This window comes from Saccostrea echinata, unplaced genomic scaffold, assembly GCF_033153115.1.
Source record: "Saccostrea echinata isolate AGI-Se365-2 ecotype Australia unplaced genomic scaffold, CSIRO_AGI_Sech_v1 ptg000029l, whole genome shotgun sequence".
Taxonomy (NCBI): Eukaryota; Metazoa; Mollusca; class Bivalvia; order Ostreida; family Ostreidae; genus Saccostrea; species Saccostrea echinata.
Genome location: NW_026889778.1, coordinates 38,746,578 through 38,760,050, shown reverse-complemented (window position 1 = coordinate 38,760,050; position 13,473 = coordinate 38,746,578). Strand labels below are relative to the sequence as shown.

The window sequence follows — 13,473 nt, the reverse complement described above, 5'->3', positions numbered from 1 at the left end:
CGACCGGTCACACCCGCCGTGTGCTTATTGTCATGATCGGGCAAGCGAAAAAATCTCTAGACAATTCGGTGTTTAATTAAATAATGGCCTAACAATTAGTATGAAAAACGTCAGTCAGCATTCGACTTAACGATCGATAGATTGTATTTGCTGACAAGGTCATTGTATCGACCATAGAACTTCCGAAATGATGACTTTAAATGAATGTTGATATCCTTGTTTCATCAACTTTAAATAGCTTGCCTCGTTTTAGAAATTGTTCGACCGTGGAGCATGCTCTTGCGTATCGAATCAACTGGGAGATATAATCCCCATATGTAGGTGATAAGGGTATATTGCTACGTAAGTAAGGGAACTTGATGATAGAAAAGTTGCAGTGCTCAGTTTACTTTAAAGTTTTGTTGTAGGTTACCATCAACGTCATTTTCTAGAAAAATATCCAAATATGAAACAGATGTGACATACTCTCTGGTATCCTTTAATTTCAAGTTCACTGGGATAGATCGAGTCGAAATATGAATGGAAGTAACTATTGTTTATTGATAATCTACATGTCGAGTTGAAGGCCACAGCAAGTGTCTTCTTCTCATGTACAAGTTTTTGAATAAATTCTGCTTCATATTATCGAATACAAAAATAGGTCTGCTAATAACGGGGCGCAATTGGTACCCATGGGTATTGCGAGAGATTGTTAGAAGACCTCTGATCTCCAAAAACTATACATAGATATTGTCAAACTCTAGCATCTTTTTTAAGGAAGCGATTGCATGGCGTCACGTGATCGACTCATGTGATGTTTAAAAAAAGAAGATTTACGGTAACCATTTCCGGAATAAGGAGCGTGATTATGATTACGCCCATGACAAAAGGTCTTCGTGGCAATATTTTTAAAACGGAGAAAGAATAAGATAGGCCCTAAAGATGTGATGTTGCAGGGTGTTGGTGAGCGTCGACGCAGATTTTTTTTTTATCCATGTGTTTGTTCGTTTTGACACGTCTAGCCTTTGTCGTAGTTCTGAACGCTGTAATCTATTTCATAAATAAATTCAATTCATACCTGGATCTTTACGTCCTCTAGTTTTAATTAAAATACTAGAATTTTATTTGAGATCGGTTTTTTTACTATAGGATTTACATCTATGAATAGATAATCATTTCCTAGAGGCTTCAGACGGCGTGATTTTCTCAGTGATTATAATGAATATAGGCCTATATGGAAGCATAAACGAATGCGATTTTCATATATACGTGTATACACCAGTTTCAGGTTGCATGCTGGACATGAACGTATTTTAAAAAAATATCGCAGAGAAAATCGTTTTCCTTTGTAAAATCTTCTCAAGCATTTTCAACGCTTACATCGACCATGTACATTGTAAACATTGAATCATCGGCACATATATTGCGTAAACATTTGTTGTAGTAAATTGTTTTATGCGTCGTATTTGGTAAAAAAAAATAGAAACTCAACACACTTCTTCTGAAAAGAAAAGAAAGGTTTCTTTTTGCAAGTTTTCACAAATCTATTAAAAAATACGCTTGTAAGAATGACAGACGAAATTAAGAGAGGTTAACTCTGACAATCGAGGAACTGTGGAGGTACCAGGTATACCAGAGAAAGAAAATTATTTTGAGCATAACGTTATACATTTTTAAAAAAATCAACTCATCATGCTCACGGAAATATATTTGAAAAATTAATTTAATTTTTGAAAATTCACGAGGACATGAACAAAGACGCTTCACCTCAGCATATTTCTTGAACCGCGTGATCATGAAGCGCAAATTTATAAATGTCATTCAACCATTATTTTGGAAACAAAACAGTTTGCACTAGGCCTATAGTTTTGACGTCAAGTGTGGCATTATGACGTCACAATGGAGATATGTAGGCTTACCTAGTTCATGAGAAAATGAACTGTTTTCTAACTTGCAATGAATGTGTAGGAAAAATATTTGCAAATGTAAATATTACATAGCAAATCAATAAAATTTGTCAAATAAGATAATAGCTAGGATTTATTTTATATACGGTATATGTCACAGCCGTAATTTATTTGTTACTCCTTTTTAATAATAACAATGAAAACAGCTGTTGGGTTCGATTTATATATTTTTCAATTTCATGGTAAGACTAAAAAGGTGACCTGTAACAATAAAAGTAATGAAACTAAATGAATACACTCTCATACCTATACATTCACACATTAAATTACTTTAATATATTTTAGCTTTTCTGTTCTAATTATCTTCAAGTGGATAATTACTTTATAATATATTTAATTTATCTAGAGCAACGGTGGTAAAATTTCTTACCGAATAGACAGTTGATTTGTCCACATTATAAAATGATAGACTTAGTGGAGTAGGAGAGGAATTCTTCCTTACTCCTGGCTGTCCTAGGGTGGAGTGAATTAGTTGGGGTATTTGGCGCCAAGCATGCGCACCTAATACCAAACTAGTAAAACCACTCACACACTTCTCACTCTAAAATATCAACCAATCATACAACTCCAAGCCTCACCCATTCTGACACAAACACCTTTGACCTTTCACACTCCTAAATCCACCAATGAGCATTCAACCCCATGAATATGAATGAGATATTTTATGAATGAACACATAGTAAATTCCAGAGGACTGTAACTTACTATGATTTATAGATGAAAATGATGATGAAGATAATGAAATGATGATTAGTGATTAGGTCATTAAATATTCAATCATACATATAATATTTATTAGAATAATAATTTATTCACCCTGTGACAGTATAGATTGCAGATACAAGTTTTCTGAAATAATCTACTCATTCAATGTGTTCAAATGACTACCCCCCCCCCTCCCTTTCCGATTCCACGTCACAGTGCAGCGACCTCAATGAGTGTTCAGAGCATGAACAATTTGGCCCTTGGACCATTGTGCACTGGTTTAGAATGTATATATTTATATTGAAATAATAACAGAATGAATATTTTGGAGATGGAAAAATAAAAAAAATGTGCATATTGTTGTTTTTGTGTACATGATACTTATATCATTCTGCTATCATTCTGCTCTACGTATAAAATGAGCAACCACTACAAGATTTTCAGAAAAAAAATATTTAATTAATCTGTACGTATTGTTTTTTTTTTTTTTTTTTTTTTTTTTTTTTTTTAATAATCTTTCAATTAACAGATTATGCATATTAAAGGTTCAGCAACAAACCATCAGATTAAAATTTATGAAGTTTTTAAATATTTTAGGAAGGGGGGGTATTGAAATGCATGTAGCTTAAAAAAGAATGTGATGACCCCACTTCATATTTTAACCGTAAGTCACTTATAATATTTGTTACGAAATATATCAATTTTAGGAAAATTCATTGGGCAATTTTTTGCCAAGACGTTGAAAACTGCTCTTGGGGGTGAAAATATTACTGCAAATTTACAATGACTACTCCCCAAAGCAACTGTGGCATTACTATATCTATCAATAGTTTCCGATACAATTTTTATTTTCAATGAATATATAGCATATTATTTAACATCTGGTGAAAATTATTTAATTTGTTTCAATTTTGATACCTGTATGGCATACTTAAAATTTCACTACATAAATATCAAAATATTGAAATACGGTGGTTACCATTGCAACCATATCTTCTTTATAACCCTGATGACCATGGTTGACATTTTCATATTATGATACCATTAACGTAAGGCAAATTATATGTAAAAATGAGAAAAATTCATAGAGCGGATTTTTTTCATGGACCCTTGCAATCTCTTCCTTAATATCTACCTCAGAGTACTTGTGTGTACAATCAGAATGTTTGTTAACAAAATAATTTAGCAAATAACCAATGAAAAAAATAAGTAAATTTACGGGTTCCACTTTTATTGAAAAGCAGCTTTCTATGAGGCCAAAAAGCATGGACTATAATCTATTGTGGGGAATGGTTGTATAAAGTTTTGAAAAGTCGTACGTTTTGACGTTATTGATTTTGGTAAAATTTTATTTCAAATTTTCTAAAAGTTCCTTGGAGTTTTTAAGTATCCACATCTGATTGACACCTCTTCTTGAATATATTGTTGTACTGTAATCCTAAAGTTTCTCCTTCCATGCTGTTAATATTTTAGCGAGGAGTCAAGAAAGAGGCTTGGTAGAAAGTTTACTGGAACCCTCTACGTATCTTTGTAGGGATTTTTATCAAGTGTAGGAATGCAGTATAGGTATGGTAATTCAAATACATTTTGATTGTTGGGAATACTAAAATGTTTAAAACTGAAATGTGATTTTGAAGAATTTCCTCCTTAGAAAGGGTACTATGTGTATTAGTTGGATTACCACTTGTAGAATTAAATCACATTTCCTCTAAAATACAATTAAAATGATTATAAGCCTTACAAACAAAGACAATGTTGTTATACTTTCTTTGACAGCGGGAACCAGTACATACTGATCGTATAATCTATTTAATTCTTTTTCCACTTCTGAATTACTGAAGACAGAGGGATAGATTGTTTTCATATTGCTCCTCAGTCGCTTATTGCGAGATTTCAACATCCATTTGATAGTTTTAATCCTTTTTGACAAAGTGTCGATTCAAGGTCTTCTTTTTCATAGGGGCTTGTCTTTCTGATTGTTAAATATAAAATAAATTGATAAAATTTTGAATCGACTTTCAATACACTTAAAAAGTTGTTACAATAAAGATTCTGACACTTTCAGACAAGAAACACTATCTTAAAAAAACGTACCACACCTATACACATAAACCATACAAGGGACGAAAGCTGTCATGTTGGAAAAATACCACACCCAATTCAGCACCTATTTTTGGATTCTAAAGCATTAATTTATTTCTTTTTTATGGTTTTATCCCCTATAGTGATGATTTTCCTAAATGTTGATGTGTCTGTCAGTCATCACCACGCGTTCAATCAATAGAAAACGGACACAACTTCTTCGATTTGGAGGCTCATCTCTCCAAATCGACTTAGAAAGAATGTTTAACTCCGGACACGACATCAGTCCGGACTTTTGCTAACCACTTTTTTGAAGATACGTGTAAACCATGTATGTCATCTGGTGGGATTTTTTTTTAATCTTTAGACATGGACCAAAGTTTACACCTGATTATCTTCTAGGTAAAAAGATATTATACCTGCAATCATGAAATCCCATAGGATAATGGTGGGATTTCTTCTCGTAACCAATACCTCATCAATATCCTATGGAAGAAAATGTATCCTATGGGATTTTTCCCATACTTACTACTTACTTATGCCTGCTACCCCTTTTGGGGCATAGGCCGCTAACAAGATTCCTCCAGGCCCCTCTATCCTGAGCAATGCTTTCTACCTCCTTCCATGCAGTTCTTGTCCATTCTTTTAACGTCTGCCTCCAGATTTTTTCCCATAGAAGCTAAAAAATCCCATTAATTATTCAGAATGGGGATAAATCTCCCATATACTCAATACAGTAGATAATCTCCCATATTTTTTTAATGTGAAATTTATCCCTTATTCATAAAAAATGGGCAAATTTTGTCCATGGGATTAAGAAACAACACTTTTACACTGAATAAAGATTTTACTGGTATTTTTTTTTTTTTAGGTTATTTAGTTTTGTGGTTCCTCTACAATTCAGGACTGATGTTGTCCGGAGTTAAATGTTGCACTATGCTTTCAACAAATAACAACATTTACAAACAACTTTATTATTTTTTTACATACAATACAAAAGCATCTGTTACAGAACGGCTTGTGGACAATTATGCATTACTATATAAACACTGCAGTATACATCAATTTTCGCACTATATATATGGATAGAGTTTTGGTATACACTGTACCAATAATTACCCATATGCCACTAATGATAACATGTGCTGTTGAAGGAAGGATTGTAGATATAAATCATTAACCCCCCACCCCTAAAAAAAGATTGACCGTCTTCACCTTTGCTCCCCTTTTTACTTTCAGACTACATATTCCATTTCTTATGCGTAAAAATCTTCGTATTAAACGTACATTTTACACGTGAATACTTCTTAATGCAACACAAGTACAAAATGCGACTAATATCACAGAAGACAAGAAGTCTGTGAGCGGTGAGTTATTGGAAACTTGTGACGGTTTAGATTTGGACGGATTGAAAGGAATAAGTTCATACGATGCCAGAGACAGAATGTCATTGAGGAATGAACTGTTTTTACGAACAAACACGGGAGGTAATCCAACAGGCGCATTCACAGTTACTGCCCCTGGATTCACATCCGTTTTATTCCATAAATAAATCCACTTATCGTTTGGAAGATAAACATTTTGTTTTTGAACATTAGGTTGAATCACTGGAGCCACTAAGATGTCTGAACCGAACATATATTGATATTTCAGATCATATGTTTTCACATCATCCGGGTACATTAGAAATAAGGGTCTTTGGACGGCTACACCGGAACTGACGTACTCATCCATGGCGGCAGATGTGTAGTTAGACAGGGCCTTATGCATGTCAACAAGGCGTTTAAACTGGCGGAGAATTATATCCGAACTATACATCTGAACGTTGTACGCTGGCTGGTTTCCTGACAACAAATTAAAAATTCATGTATAGCAAAGTTTCGTCCAAATTTCAATAATAAAGTGAAATATTAAGATAACGAACGGCAATCAAGCTCAAAAGTCCATTGAAACACTACATATTTGGAGCAGAGGAAACACGGACTTCTAAAAATTCAGAGGTTGGATGAGGTGCCATGGAGGAGTAAGCATTCCCTGCCGACCGGTCACACCCGCCGTGTACTACTTGTCATGATTTGGCAAACGAAACAGACAATTCAGTGTTTAAATATCGGCCTAACAATTTGTATGCAAAATCAGTAAGCATTCGACTTAATGATAGATTGTATTTGCTGACAAGGTCATTGTATCGACTATAGAATTTGCGAAATATTAACCTTAAACAAAACTGTTGATATTTTTGTTTTATCAACTTGTCAATTGATTGCCTCGTTTTAGAAATTGTTCCTACGTAGATTATGCTCTTGCGTATCGAATCATCTGAGAGATATATATAAACTCCATATGCAGGTGACAATGGTTTATTATTAAATAAGGGAAAAGTTGGTTATCACGTTTATCATAAAATTTTGTTGTAAGGTTACCATTAACATCTTTTTCTAGTAAAATATCCAAATATGAAACAGATGTGACAGAATCTGATATATCTTTTAAGGGAAGTTGACGATTAAGAAGTTGAAGTCATCACGTTTTCATAAAGTTTTGTTGTTAGGTTACCATTAACGTCTTTTTCTGGTAAAATTACTAAATATGAAACAGATGTGTTAGACTCTGTGGTATCTTTTATTTCGAGTTCAAAGGGATATACCGAATCAACATAAGAATGAAAATTAATAATTTTATTGTAAATTGATAAAACTTCGGAGACATATCTAAATTTTGAACTGAAGGCCACAGTAAGAGACCTTCTTTTCATGTAGAAGTTTCTTAATAAATTCTGCCTCATATGAATACAAAAATAGGTCTGCTAATAAGGGCGCAATTAGTACCTTTAGGAATTCCTACAGATTGATTTTGTTATTGGAATGATTCATTACACAACTCTATATAATAGCTCTTTACTTTCTATTTAATTCATCATGTTAAAATATCTGCATGATACAAAGTGTAAGTTTCAAAAAATACGTTAGTTAAATGTTATTTAATCACGATGCCATAAATATAGTCATACTACTAGAAGATTGTCTGCAAGAATGTCCCACAACAACAGATTCAAAACAGAAAGATGCTACACTTAAATATATAAATACCTTCGTGTGTCCTCATCACAGGGGAGAAGACGGCCATCTCTGCAGACCTTAGAAGCAGCTCTGCAGATCGCCTTAACCCCAACGCTCCAAACGTGGTATACAGACCAATGTCCATGTGAGTCATACCAATGCCACACAACCCAGAGGACAAAGCAGAGGGAATAACAGACGGAAGGCCGTCTCCTGTGCTCCAGTCAACGTTTTGGTCCCCAACCCACATTAGAGTAGTGTAGTTAGAAGTACCTTGATAATAACAGTTATAATAGAGTAAACTTGATACATTATCCAAAATACAAATTAACTATTGCAGAAGGAATTAATTGAATGCTACTTGATTATGGTGATCATGGTTATGTTCTTATGGTCAGCATGAAAATTATCATTTCAATATTTCCGTTTACCAGTATGACCAGCCCTCATCCAGAATACCACATCTTCTTCTTTTCCAGATTCTTGGACCGCTTCACGGTTTAACTTGGCCCAAAGAACAGGCCACTGGTTGTGGAATAATTCACCCGACCCTCCCTTTAATTTTGCATCGACAGGAAGATATTCTCCAAAGTCTGCCATCCATCCGCCAATCCCGAGCTGTATTATGTTTTTCTTGATAATACCTAACAGGGCAAATGGAATTGCAATCTCAATTTATCATGTGATATGTGAATTGACAGTATAAAATTAGAAATAATCCATGTGTATTTACAAAGCTGTTTGTATGGTTTCACATCTATTCATGCTTATTTAAAACATATATCATTTAAAATTTACTAATTAAAACGCATTAGTAAAGTTTAACTAATAATTGCACAAGAAGCATATGTCATGAAAGTTAAGTTCAATTTTTTTCAGAGACATCCTTACCTTTATACCAGTTGTATGCGTCAGGATTAGTTAAATCCACAATCCCACAGAAAAATTCTCCAAAATTGAACAAATATGTCTGGTCGGTCTTATTCTTCACAAGGTAACCATTGCTCTCCGCTGCCTTGAAAAGTGGGCCTTGGTTGTTAAGATTGGGATTCATGTAAACTGTTATTCGTACGCCGTCTTTTTTCAGTTCTTTGATCGTTTCGTCCAAACCTATAATTTCAACATAGTTTTTAACCTCTAGCTAAGAACTTGCCATTATTTCTTTGTCATACCATTCACTTAGTAAAACATACTAATCAACACATGTACTGGCACGTGGAATTGGCACATGCAATGGTGTAAAGCGTTCTGATTTTTTGGGAATACGCGATCAAGTGAATGTGAAAGTAATGATACTTAAATTTACTATTAAAAGTAACTGATCATCAAATATTTTGATCAGTGTAGAAGGTACCTCCTTAAATCTCTAATGAAGAGTCATTATCTATACATATCGGCCGAAAGTGTGAAATTTACCCGGTTAAATTCGATTGTTCCTCAGCTGAAGCTTCATTATGTTGTGTGTTATTGATGTAAGTTTGATTACCTGGATATCTTGTGGCGTTCCATTGCCAGTTCCAGAATACTCTTTGACCGAACGACGTGTTGATAATTCCAGACCAGTCTTGAATCCATAGACCACGGACATTCACTCCTTGAGCTTTTGCTTGCTGGTACCTTTCCATCATCTGTCAAAAAGGACAGTAAAAAAACAATCCTCAAACAGTTCCTTCATGTTCTTCCTTAAATGACGATTTTGAAACGTTCTAAAGAGAAAATAAATTGTACAGTACGAGAGAAGTCATTTGGCTTTTCAGGGATGAATTAAGTTCATAAAAACTTGCAATTTTTGTTCCTCCTTGTACGCCCATTATAATTCCATCATAAATCCAAAGGGGTAATTTTGGCATTCGTCCAAATACTGATGAAAGACTTCCAACCAAAGGTTTAAAAGAGGATGCAGATTTGAAGTAAATGTCACCAAAGTCTCCATTGATAAAGACTTCATGAGAAGTGGGGACACTGAAGTCGAACACTATGTATCTGGTAGAAGTGAAGTGAAAGTAATATTTCTTGGAGGTTATAAAGGTGGGCTGAGGAAAGTAAGTGGTGGCAAAGTTTCCCCCACCGCCGGACTGGAGGTCAGCGAAGAAGGTTGTGTTAGTGCTTTTGTCTCTTCCTACACCTGATGATATAGAACAGGAAAAATTAATATTCTGGGAAGATAGCTTTTGCATAACAAAAACTTAATAAGATATCTATATTAAATTTTCACATTAATCATAAATTGTTACATTCATTGAACATACGTGCACGTGTAAAGATTATATATCCTTGCTCAAAGATATAGCTATTCTTGTTTTTATACGTACAATGTTTTGCATTTTTGTTATTATACTTTTTAAAACACTTCATTTGTAATAGATAAGTAATCTTCAATAATTTTATATTTACGTGATAATTTTGTTTACTAAATCATTTATATTTACACCAAAATTGATTACAGTGTAAGATATGAAATATGCATCTATCATATATGATTATACTTGTAAAATCGTTGCATCTTTTGACTGATAATTTCATATAGCCTAAAATACATAAGTTCATTATGACACACTTATTGATTGGACAGTGGTTTATCTTAGATGGGAATTTCAGTTCAGTGTTTGATCCGTAAACCGAGATCGTGTTAACTCGAACTTATGAAGTTAAGTACACAGTTGTGTTTGTACTTAGAGATAAGTTATTTAGCTGCTGATTTGTAGTTAATCAATCTGTTTTTATCTCGTACAACTCCCACAATATTATTGTCAATTAGGACATCAGAATTAACTTGTATCAACGGAAAATAAATACTGTAATAGGTTAATCTGAGTAACATAAATTAAACGAGTAAGCATATCTATATTATATTATAATAAGAAATACAGATTTGGACTATAATGAAAATATTTTCAAGTTTCTTTATTCAATGAGCGAGTTAATTTAACAGACTGTTTGCATTTTTTTTCCCGATTTTTTTCTTTTTTTTTTTAGTTGCATGTTCTTAACTTTGTGTATATTTCGACAGAATAAAATATTTGACGAACAATGTGTTTTTCTTATTTTCGAAAGATTTGGCAAATATGGTAATGATAAAATTTAAAACCTCAAACAATTGTGCTTTTTTCTTCTTTTAAAATTTTTTGGCAATTCTGATAATTACAAAATTTAAAATCACAAACCTCCTATGGAACAATATAGTTAATTAACACTTTAAACTTGACATACTTTAAAAACATTTATTCCAAATACATATTCATTTAACATGTTTAAATATTTCAAATATATCAGATTAGTTTTTCTTGTTTTTCCATAATCAAAATTATACCCACCCCAACTCCCGAATTGTGGGCGGGTTAATGGGTGAAAAGCCACCTTATTTAAATGAAAATACTTTTCATCAATATACCTTGCTCTCTTGTCCATATTGGGTATGTCAGGTCATCCGATCTGAGTACTGTGAACAACTCTAGGGAGTTGTACGTCCTTTCTCTAAGATTAAGGTGAGTAAACTGCTCCCCTCCCCCATAAATTTTGTCAGTCGGAGAAGCTGCTAGTACGACCCAACTGTGTGTGTAAGTCTGTCCAGTGTTTTTGAACGATACAACCACATCCTGGTTAAGCTTGGTTTCGAACGTCACTTGAACCTGAATTGAAGTATATAGAGTTTAGTACAACGGAACCACAATTTTTACTAAATCTTTTCTTCAAAGAACTTTTACCAGAGATTTTGGTTGAATTTATTGCATTCATAATGATATAGCTACAATGGTTAATTTAATATAATGTAGACATATAGCAATGTTGATTATGCATTTATCATCAGTTAGCAAGATTTGATAATGGTACAAGTGAAAGAGTATATATAATTAATGTTACAGAATAGATCCCTCCATCCGTGAAGTTGTAGACGTCGGAGGTGGTAGTGTTTTGTATTTTGGAGAATCTCCTGAGAGCTATTCTTTCCTTTATATAGTTTCTGACATGGAAATTTCCTAGAGCTTCCAGAAATATAGTCTTTCCTTGTCCAACGTAAAACGAAGGAGATAACAATGTATGGTTCAAAACCTGGAAAGGAGAAATTAACACGTTATGGTGTATCAAAACTATATGTACTATTAACTATAAAATAAAACCAATGCTGTTGCAAACATGAACAATTAAGTTGCGAACATTTTTTCCGATATTTTTGACTGACATACTAATGTGATAGCACACGCTCTGAAAGACCAAAAAAAAAAAAAATTTTTCTGACTTTTCTATACAGGGGTCCACTGTATATACAATTGCTGGAGCAAGTAAACTGCTTATAACTGGCATACTTAACCAGGGGTGGTGCATGAAAGTTTCTTTTCCTTGCTTTGCTTTCATATTTAACTACCAAAAAATTAAAACATTCTCTCTGGTGACCTTTGAATTTTAGAAAATAGAAAATGAAGTTTTACTGTGTTTTTATCGCATTGCCAAAATTGGTCAAATAGTGCATTTTCTTTCACCAGTTACAAATCATACACTGTATGATAACATTATCACTACACACATTTATTTACACTAGGTTATATACGATCAAATCAGATTTCCTTAACCTTGAGACACATTCACAATTACAAGTTCACCTATATTTAAAACTGATTGCCTTGTCCGTCCAGGTAAAAGTTTGTTTTGCTCTCCAAATCACTTGATGTTAAATTGTTAGGTAGAAGGAATCGCCCAGGATATTTCGATTTCTATAATTTTTCTTATCCCTATAAGATTGTTTCCCCAGTACCGCTATAATTGACTATTACTTTTAAAGATGAGCATATCTTTACTATTGAAATGGGTCTCAAAGTAAAGTCTCAAAGTATCAAATATCAAAGAAAATTCTGAAGTATTTAAGTAAAATAAGCATATACAACTACCTTAACAATCTATACTTAAATTTAGTGAATTATTGTTGACTATAGTAATTTATGCTATGTTACAAATGCACTTTACGCAAAATTATGTTTGTTGAAGTCGAGTTAAACAAGTTGCAGTATTGCTTGAAAATTGCCGCAAATTTTAAATTAAGTCAATAATATTAAGGATTTGCAAAAACGCACATTGCTTCCTTCACGATGTACATTTATTCACTAATATTCTCCTACCGTGATTCTGTTGATTTGGATCTGCAGTGATCCTCCGCTGTCCGTAATTATGTACTGCTTTGCAGCAGACGACACCGACGTCACATACAGAAGGCTACATAATAGAACCCCAAGATCTGAAAAAGACCACTACCCAATAAGTCATACTCATAATTATATCAAATATTGTTGAACATTGACAAGACTTCAAAAGGAAATAAGGAGGTGGGCCCCTGAAGAAAACATATTAGTATTACATGAAATATATACAATGAAAGGATAGATTTAGATAGCAATCGCCTTTTTCCATACATTATGTTAAAAATGTTTTACTTACCCAAACGACGGGCCATGATTAGTCACCGGTTTGTCAATGGACCAATGTGTGTCTCCTGTTATCCAGCGTTATCAATCACATAGTCAAGGCTCCAATATTTACTTTCTTTGATTATTTTTGTTCTTTATCGTCGTTTAGATACAGAAATAACGTAAAGTGTTTTATTTATTCATTAATGGATTTGATTTGGAGAAATATTTAAGCTTTAATTTAAAAAAGGACATACACATGTACACTTGAAAGACTGTCTATAG

The 13,473-nt window shown here is 33.4% G+C and overlaps 1 protein-coding gene across 1 annotated transcript; it reads right to left on the bottom strand.

The window, feature by feature from the left end:
- Window positions 1–5,911: 5,911 nt before the first annotated feature.
- Window positions 5,912–13,235, bottom strand: LOC133195292 (sulfoquinovosidase-like). Its single transcript, XM_061331142.1, has 10 exons — window positions 13,220–13,235; window positions 12,904–13,019; window positions 11,654–11,842; window positions 11,184–11,421; window positions 9,577–9,917; window positions 9,279–9,420; window positions 8,684–8,902; window positions 8,224–8,436; window positions 7,823–8,065; window positions 5,912–6,577 (listed from the first exon to the last, which is right to left on the bottom strand). Exons 1-10 carry the CDS (start codon window positions 13,233–13,235, stop codon window positions 6,024–6,026), a joined length of 2,271 nt encoding a protein of 756 aa, XP_061187126.1. The 3' UTR covers window positions 5,912–6,023.
- Between the last annotated feature and the right edge of the window lie 238 nt (window positions 13,236–13,473).